We start from the raw sequence: 9,426 nt of genomic DNA on the forward strand, positions 1-9,426 counted from the left end.
ATGCCTATAGGCATGGGCTAAATCTGGGCTAGGTATAGGCTAAAGCTTGTCCATCATATGCTCATCAGTGATGGGTCTGGGCGAGTTTATCTGGGTTACTCATATAATCTTTGATATCATGGGTCTGGGCCTGGACTGGGCTTCAATTTACCCATCCCATATATATAAAAAAACATTGGTAAAGAAAAATCCCATACTCATGTCATATAATTAATGGATCTGGGCTGGGCCAGGTGCCTGTAGAAATAACTATATATATATATATATATATATATATATATATATATAAATATATTTTTTTATAAACTTTATTAAATAGTCAATAAACAAACTATATTGTTGACAATGAAATATTGTTGGCGGAAATGAAATGAAAAAAAAGAGTAGAAAATAAAGAGTAAAAAAATTAGAAAAAAGTAATGAGTAAAAGAGACGGCTAGGGTTTTATTAGGATGAAAATACATAGTGACTCATCATCTATAAGTCATATTAAAATTGATCCTTCAACTTTAAATGTTTATTTTTTTTTATTTACTATCGGATATTTCATCGGGTCGGGGTCCGGGTCCGGGTCCGGATTTGAAAACTATTCCGGACCCTACCCATTTAAAAGTTAGGTTCGGGTCGGGTCCAAATCGGGTATGGGTATAAAATATCCGGACCTATACCTGAAATTTTAATAGGTAATTTTTTTTATCCGTATACTATTCATTTTTTATCGGGTCCGGTTCGGGTCCGGGTAGGGTCCGAATCGGGTATGGGATATCGGATATTTTGGACACCTTTATATATCAATAGCCCTAAGCTATTGGTTCTATTAGTTTTTTAGCCCTTGGATTGAAAAATGTGCGGTTATGATGATGTGGGTCCCCTAGGGTTGAGTGGATGGTTGGTTGAATAGTATAATCTAATGGATAAAAATAATCAAATGGTTAAATCTAACGGTGGAAAACTCGACAGCACCAAGCCCTTGGTGCTATCGATATTATCCATCCGGACTCTATATTTATATCTATCAACTGAACGGTTATGATTAATCTGTTAAAAATAGCATTTTTATCCATCTATAAATCTAATCCTACGAACGGTTGTGTCAATTAAAAATGAACGGTTCACTTAATTAAAATAATTTAAAATAAGAATGAACGGTTATGATTAATCTGTTAAAAAATAGCATTCTTATCCAAAAATTTTAATTAAAGTGGATAAAAATTAAATTTTAAATTTTAAAATAAATATGAATTAAATTTTGATGCTTTTTATTTAAAACACATATTTAAATTTGATTCATTAAAAATCAAAAAGTATATAAAAATGTTTGATGTATATAAAAAAAAAGAATACGGTAGGATATTATAAATATTTTCTAATAAAATATAACATATGAATTTATAAATTATAAATTTTTAAATAAATATGAATTAAATTTTGATGCTTTTTATTTAAAACACATATTTAAATTTGATTCATTAAAAATCAAAAAGTATATAAAAATGTTTGATGTATATAAAAAAAAAGAATACGGTAGGATATTATAAATATTTTCTAATAAAATATAACATATGAATTTATAAATTATAAATTTTTAAATAAATATGAATTAAATTTTGATGCTTTTTATTTAAAACACATATTTAAATTTGATTCATTAAAAATCAAAAAGTATATAAAAATGTTTGATGTATATAAAAAAAAAGAATACGGTAGGATATTATAAATATTTTCTAATAAAATATAACATATGAATTTATAAATTATAAATTTTTAAATAAATATGAATTAAATTTTGATGCTTTTTATTTAAAACACATATTTAAATTTGATTCATTAAAAATCAAAAAGTATATAAAAATGTTTGATGTATATAAAAAAAAAGAATACGGTAGGATATTATAAATATTTTCTAATAAAATGTAACATATTAATTTATAAATATAATTTTTATTGTAAAATTTTGAATATATATAATGTACAAATTTGTATTAATTTGAAATAAATATAATAATTATTACGTATATTTGCACTTGCACGTACATTCAAATAGTATACATACACACACACGAGAGAACACACACGAGAGAACGAGTGGGTGACTGGTTCACAGTTGGACCACACTCACGCGGTCCACCAGAACCAGACTTTCTCGTGCACTGCATGTTTTTTGAGCGCTGTGAGCCGCGCGTTTTGGGAGCATATTTCTGTTTTCCGCCGCGACGGGCGAAAAACGAAAACTTAGTTTTTCTTCCAAGAATCCATAAAATTTTTTTCCAGCAAAGATTTTTACGAGCAATCGAAGAAGGAAAAACCACTTTTGAAGCGAAAAAAAAAAAAAAAAAAAAATCAAAGTATTTTTACAGGCAGCCAAACAATTAACCCTGAGCGAGGAATAGCAAAATGTAACTTTAGTTACATATTATAAAGTAAGATTTAACTCCAATTATATAATACAACAAACCATTTCACGAGTATATCTGCAGGTAGAAAAGTGAAGCAGAAACTGACATTTTCATTACATAAGAAGTTTTAACTTCAACGCACGAGATAACACACATTTGTAGCGACTACAAAAGTAGAAAACATAATTTTGTTAGGGACTTGCATGCAAAAAAAAAAAAGAAAAAGAAAACAACCAAAGGAAGAGAGAAACAAGTGTATAGATCATTTGAGCTGCAGTGATTCAGATTCAAGCTTTGGTTTTCATCAGTATTTGATGGGCATTCCCAGCCGGTCCAGCCGGCCGGAGCCCGGGTACGCCTTGTTCGCGAATTTGGCGTGCAGCGACGCCGACTTCTGGTGCTGCGCGGGTCCGATCGGCGAGAGCTTCTTGCCGGAGCCCGATTTCTCGAACTCGGGCCGCTGTTTCGGCGCGCTCTGCGACCGCGCCTTCGCCTTCGAGGATTCTGTGTTTGCCATGTAGTTGGGGTAGTCGGAATAGCCCCCGAATAGGCTCCGAGAGCACTCGCTCTTCGACGGAGTGAATGCACCCCTCCTCGAGCTACTGGGCCGGGAACTGGCCGAGTAGAAGTGCGGGCTGTCGCCGAACTCCGCAGCCTCGAGAGGGTACTCTAGAGGGGTCAGGGAATGCCTCATGTCGACCGAGGACGGGCTCGGCGTGGACAATTGGGCGGTCGTCGAGTCCTTCGAAGGGGAGTCGGGCACCGTCGCGAGGCTGCGGCTGTTTTGCTCCGAAGTGTGGGCCGAGCTCGACGAGTGGAGGCGGGAGCCGGCGCCGGCCCTTCGCCTCGAATTGAATTGCGGTTTTCCGGGGTCTACTTCTAGGATCTTGGCCGTCCTTTCGTCGTCCGCCGCAGCGCCGCCGATTCCGATTGCCCTCGGATTGATCTCTGCTCGGCTATTGCCGTACTTCTCGTCCATCCACCGGTCCAGCCAATTGCTCCCGGAAGAGTGCGATCTGTTCGAAGAATTCCTCTGCCGACAAAAAAAAAAACACAAAGAGTTAGACATAGAGTGAATCCTGGGTGGGCAACATTTGTGCGAAAATGTGCAATGCATTTGAATGGAAAATTTTACCTTGAAAGAGCCGGACCGGTCGGATCTCGACCCGTTTGTTCGCTCGCCTTGTTCGTATTTCTCAGGCGTCGGCGGACCCTGGCATAAACAAGACACAGATTAATCTCATTGGAGAACTAGAACTAGAACTAGAATTGTTCGCGAAAACAATGGGGACGTACTGGGTTGGAGCGAGAGGGTTTATCGGGGCGGCTCCGCTCGGAGCGCAGGGCACGGCAAGCCCGAGCACGGGCCTGCACCCGAACCAGCGCGTGCATGCACCGAAGCGTCTCTGCCGCTTGCTTCCGCACAATGTTGCCTCTCACCAGAGCCTGCAGCTTTACCAGCCCCCTCAGTGCCTTCAAAGCTCTTCTTGCCTAAATAAATCCCATCAATGAGTTTAGAAATTTAATTACAAAAAAAAAAGGAAACCAAAATGGGATTCATAAGATTAATTAAAGAGGTTAATTAATTACTAAAAAAGAACGTTAGAAATTAAATTAAAAAAAAAGGAAGGTGCGGGTACAAACGCCCACAACTCCGAGTTGCAATTGAAGTCATTATTACTACGACTACAACATGTTAGTAAATGCTCTACACAGAAGTCGCCGGACCATAATCCCCAACCGTCCGCATAAATGAGCCATGTATGTAGGAAGAATTAAAAAAAAAAAAAAAAAACCAAATACGCTGCAAAAATCCATAAATGATAACTGTAACGAATTATTACGTAGGAACGATTGCGAAGTGGATGGATATAGGCTTTATTATTAGTAAAATTAATAGCAAGTTCACATCGCATTTTAGACCCAAAGAATAACATATGATTCTACTTTTTTCTACATAATTTCACCTCCAAAATTGATAAATAAAAATAAAAAAAAGAACTTTTTGATGAATTTATCTTACAAGCTCATTTCAGCTTTTTCTTCCTCCTATCGTATCTTAACAAAAAAAAAAAAAAAAAATCAAAATGATTAAAGCTTTGGGGGAAAAAACAAAAAAACAGAAAACGAGAGAGAGAGAGAGAGAGAGAGAGAGAAGGGGCTTCACCAAGTATCCCCGAAACGCGGATTGGATCCGGACCGCGGCACACTCGTCGCGCCTCCCCGCGGCGGCGGCGGCGGCGGCGCACCTGCCGCTGCTGGTGAGGCGGACCACCGCCGCGGCGGCCTGCGCAGCCGCCACCGCGGCCTCCGCCACCGCCGCCGTGGCCGCCGCCACCGCGATCGCCCGCTTGCTCTGCTCGTCGCCTCCTCCTCCTCCTCGTCCTCCCCCCGCCGCCGGCGGGTACGGCGGAGGCGCCGGCTCCCTCGGCGGCAGCGCGCGGGGCTTCTCCTTCTCCTTCTCCTTCTCCCGGAAGGATTTGCCGAAGCCCCAGCGCTGCTTCTTCTCCCTCGTCTCCGGCGCCGGATCCGAGCGCCACCCCCCGAGGAGCCCGCGGAGCCACCGCGCGGCGCGCCCCATCTCCGCCTCGCTCCGCCCCCTCAAAACCTACCCATCCCTCCCCTCAAATTTTCCTTAGCACAAAAACGACCCGAAATTTTGAGCGGGAGATTTAACTAGAAAAAATAAATAAATTAAAAAAAAAAAGAGTGAGAAAGAAAAAGAGGAGAAGAAAAGGTCAGCGGAAAAGAGAACGAAGTCCAGGAAGGGAATAATAATTAGGACTCTCTCTTTCTTTCTCTCTCTATCCTTATGGACTCGGGAGGGAGGGGGTCTAATTTATTTTATTTATTATTTTTATTTTTAAATTGATTTTTTTTTTTTGGGTTAGTTTTTTATTCTGGTGTGGAAAAGTAAGCTACGCCAGTGGTCCGCCGGCAAGAAATGCAAGGCTTTCTCATTTGTAATTACGTTTTTACCCTCCGAGATTGATTTTAATGTCTCACTTGTCCTTTACATCTGTTTCCATTTTTAATTGATTTGATTTGACTCAAGCTTAGTTTAGTATTAAGCTCTATCTAACCTTATTAGATAAAATGAAGTTAGCAAAAAAGTATATAGGGATATGTTTCTGTATTTTCCAGTGGAATCGTAAAAAATATATCATAATTGATTCATAGGTTATTTTTCCATCGTATTTTCTCACCGTACGTAATGCAATCTCTCCGCAATCACAAATGAACCTCAGTGAACAATACTTTAATTTTAAAATTTAAGATAATTATTTATTTTGATTAATTTATAATTGCTGATTTGTATAAAAAAATTTATAAGTTTTTAGCTTTTGCAAAACTAGACCACTATTTTAGATTTTGTAGATTCGGTTCGATTATTCAGAATACTGACCAAAATACATTTACTCTCTTTTCTCTCTTTTTTCTTTACGCTCTTTTTTCTTCCTCCAATCCTCCTCTATCGCCTCTGTGACCTTTCTTGATGGCAACGAGGCGGCCCGCCTTTTCTTCCTAGTTTTTTTTTTTACGTTCTTTTTTTCTCTCCGACTCTCCTCCATTGCCTCTGAGGTCTTTTGCGACTCTTCTCTGACACTCCTCCATTGTCTCTTTTTTCGATGCCGGCGCCGGAGGAGAAGGATTCAAAGCGAGTACAGAACGAACGGAGGCGATGAAGCCATGGCCGAGATAGTGCTTGCTGTTGCTTGTGAGGGTGAGAAAGAAAATGTGCCCGCGCTTCTCCAAAGAGTACTTATGACGAGGGCGGTGGCTGCGAAAGAGAGTGAGGGAGAGGCCGTGACAACAAAAAAAATTAAAGAGAGGGAAAAAAATCAGAATAATAAAAGATAAAAATTAAAAAAAATCATACAAGGAAGATCAAAAATCATAAAAGAAGAAGAAAAAGAAAGATAAAATTATACTGTTAAAATAAAGTTACATTGTTTTAAAAAAATTTTGTATTGTTTTATATGAAAGTTATATTTTTTGAAACAAAAATTATACTTTTTGAGATGAGGGTTACACTTTTCAGGCAAAAATTGCACTCTTTTGGTAAATTTTACACAATTTTCCTTTCTCTTCTTTTTCTTCCTCCTCTTTCCCCTCTGCTTTCTCGTACTTTTTGTACACCCATTTTAGATCAGCGACGCGCACGGGAGGAGAGCGCGATGACACCAGAGAAGAGAGTGGCGGAGCCGGAGGTGGCGGCAACCCGCCTCGCCTCCATCCTACAGGGGGTGCGCGGCCGCAGGCGAGGACTCCCCGCCTCGCCTCCGTCCCTATCGACGCCACCACCTCGCTTCCACCCTCCACTGCGCCCTCACGTGTCGGTGGAGGCGGAAGCGAGGCGGGGGGTCCGCAGGCGCGAGTAAGAAGTGCCGGCGGGACGTGTGCCGTGCTCTTGCTCGTGCAGCCCTCACGAGGAAGAGGCAAGGCGGGGAGTCCTCGCCCATGTTCGCGCACCCACTGCCCGCGCACCTCTTGCGGGGCGAAGGCATGGCCGGCCGCCGCCACCTCTACCTTCGCCGCCCTATTCTTCGACGTCACCCCGCTCTCATCGCCTCCACCGCGTGCATGGCCGATCCAGGATGGACGTATAAAAAGTACGAGAATGCGAAGGGGAAGAAGGAGGAGAAAGAAGCGAAAAAGAAAGAGAAATGGTATAGATTTCATCCAAAGAGTGCATTTTGCCTAAATAGCATAATTTTTATTTCAAAAAGTGCAACTTTCGTATAAAATAATCCAATTTTTTTTTTTAAACCAATGTAAGTTTATTTTAACAATGCAATTTCATCTTTTTCTTACTTCTTCTATGATTTTTGGTCTTTCCTATAAGAATATTTTTTTTATTTTTATCTTTTATTATTCTTATTTTCGTCATCTCTATAATTTTTTTTTGTCACGGTTTCTCCCTCGCCTTCTATCGCATCCACTGCCTTCGTCGGAAGGCGGAAGCGTTCTTTGGAGAAGCGGGGACACGTTTTCGTTCTTACTCTCACAAGCAACAGCGAGCATTATATCGGCCACGACTTCATCGCCTTCGTTCGTTCTACATTTGTTTTGAATGCTTCTCCTCCAGCGCCGGCATCGGAAGAGGAGGCACTGCCGTCGTTGTTACCGTCGTAGAAGATCGCGGAGGCGACAGAGGAGAGTCGGAGCAAAAAAAGAGAAGATAAAAAAAAAAAAAAAACAGAGGAAGAGAAGATGGGCCGCCCTGTTGCTGTCGAGAAACGTCGCGGAGGCGGTGGAGGAGGGTCGGAGAGAAAAAAAAAAGAGCGTAAAAGAAAATAGAGAGAGAGAAGAGAATAAGGATATTTTGTTCGGTTTTCTAAAAATTCGGATCGAATTTGCAAAATCCAAAATCGTGGCTTAATTTTGCAAAAGCTGAAAACTTGTTAATTTTTTATGCAAATTGGCCATTTATAATTATAAAAATTATATAAAATATACTAACTAAATATACGAAGATAAATGATATATTTAAATTTTAAAGTTAAAGTATTATTGACTAACTTAAATCAAACAAATTGAAAAATTAAATAATGAAACTAAAATTTTGAGAGATTGAGTAGCTAAATCCATATTGTCAATAGTTTTCGTAAGATCCATATGAATTTATCTATTTTTTCTTTTTTTTCTCTTATGGAAAGTGCTACCTCTAGCAAACATAGCTCACAGAAATATTTAAATTTTAGTTTAAAAAAATTAGTAAGCAAGAAATAAGCTCATGAATAAAGAGGGTATAAGATTACAATCTAATCTAAAAGTGTGCAGAAAGTATCGCTGGAATCTGTATTGCAGCATGTACAACAAAACATTTAATAATCAATTATTAAACTGTTATTATATCAACACATATGATGTAAAAAAGTTTTGCTTAATAAATATATGCATTTCAAAAATATATTAAATATTTGTTAACATAGCAAATATAGTTATCCAGATTGCTGGTATTAACAATTTCTTGGACCAAAACCACCCATCTAAAATATTTAAACCTAAATTATCTATTAAATTATATGAATCCTCAATATGTTTTGCCATGTGGCAAGTTTTTCTTCACCTTCACCACCATATGATTCTTTCCCTTCCCTCCATCAAATTTTTAATTAACGTATCTAATTAATGACATCTAAAATGGGCCTATACTAAACTATCCAATTAAATTTATTTAAAATTCTCCATCTAAATTTTTAAATTAACGTTTTCTAATTTAATACACATCTAAAATGACCTACTACCTACTCTAATTAAATGTATTTAAATTGGTTCCATATCAAGTTTTTCTTCACCTTCACCACCATGTGATTCTTACCCCTTCTCCCGTTTTTCATCAAAATTTTTAATTACAGTATCTAATTAATACATTTAAAATGGTGATCTATACTAAAGCTTTCATTAATGTATTTAAATTTCTCCATTAAATTTTTAATTAAAGTATCTATTAATACATCTAAAATGGCCCACTAACTAAACTTTCAATTAATTATTTAAAATGTTCCCCCCTGTCATTTATAATTCTCATCATTTATTTCTAATATTTATTAACCGATCATTCACATTTTCCTCACATACTTCTAATTAATCCATCTGCGTCAAGTTTAATTTGTTTTATTATTTTAATTAATTTGTAATGTACATTTTGAAATTATCACATAAATCAAGAGGAAAAAAAGGAATGCTCACGTAATATAGGAATTTTTTTAAAGCAAAGTAAATAGTATTTAATTTGTTTCATCGAAAAAATTTATTAACTAAATTATTTTTTCTATACACATGTACCTTTTCAAAAATTATTTCATTAAAAGTGTAAAATATTGACTTAAATAACTTGAATGTGTACTCTTATTTGCAGTTTAATCCAGTCTTCTGAATTTATTCCGATGAAAAGAGAGTGAAGATTTTTTCATGCAAAACTATCATAAGATTCTAATTTCTATAATATTTAAAGGATAATTTGAAGATAAGTGTATAGAGACTTATTTATTTTTGAAATTTTATATGCATGAAGTTTTACTAG

At 37.6% G+C, this 9,426-nt stretch overlaps 1 protein-coding gene across 1 annotated transcript; it reads right to left on the reverse strand.

The window, feature by feature from the left end:
• Positions 1–2,478: 2,478 nt before the first annotated feature.
• Positions 2,479–5,251, reverse strand: LOC109706431 (protein IQ-DOMAIN 1-like). The gene is made up of 4 exons (XM_020227239.1): positions 4,564–5,251; positions 3,693–3,887; positions 3,532–3,609; positions 2,479–3,429 (listed from the first exon to the last, which is right to left on the reverse strand). Exons 1-4 carry the CDS (start codon positions 4,975–4,977, stop codon positions 2,701–2,703), a joined length of 1,416 nt encoding a protein of 471 aa, XP_020082828.1. The 5' UTR covers positions 4,978–5,251; the 3' UTR covers positions 2,479–2,700.
• Between the last annotated feature and the right edge of the window lie 4,175 nt (positions 5,252–9,426).

This window comes from Ananas comosus, unplaced genomic scaffold (assembly GCF_001540865.1).
Source record: "Ananas comosus cultivar F153 unplaced genomic scaffold, ASM154086v1, whole genome shotgun sequence".
Taxonomy (NCBI): Eukaryota; Viridiplantae; Streptophyta; class Magnoliopsida; order Poales; family Bromeliaceae; genus Ananas; species Ananas comosus.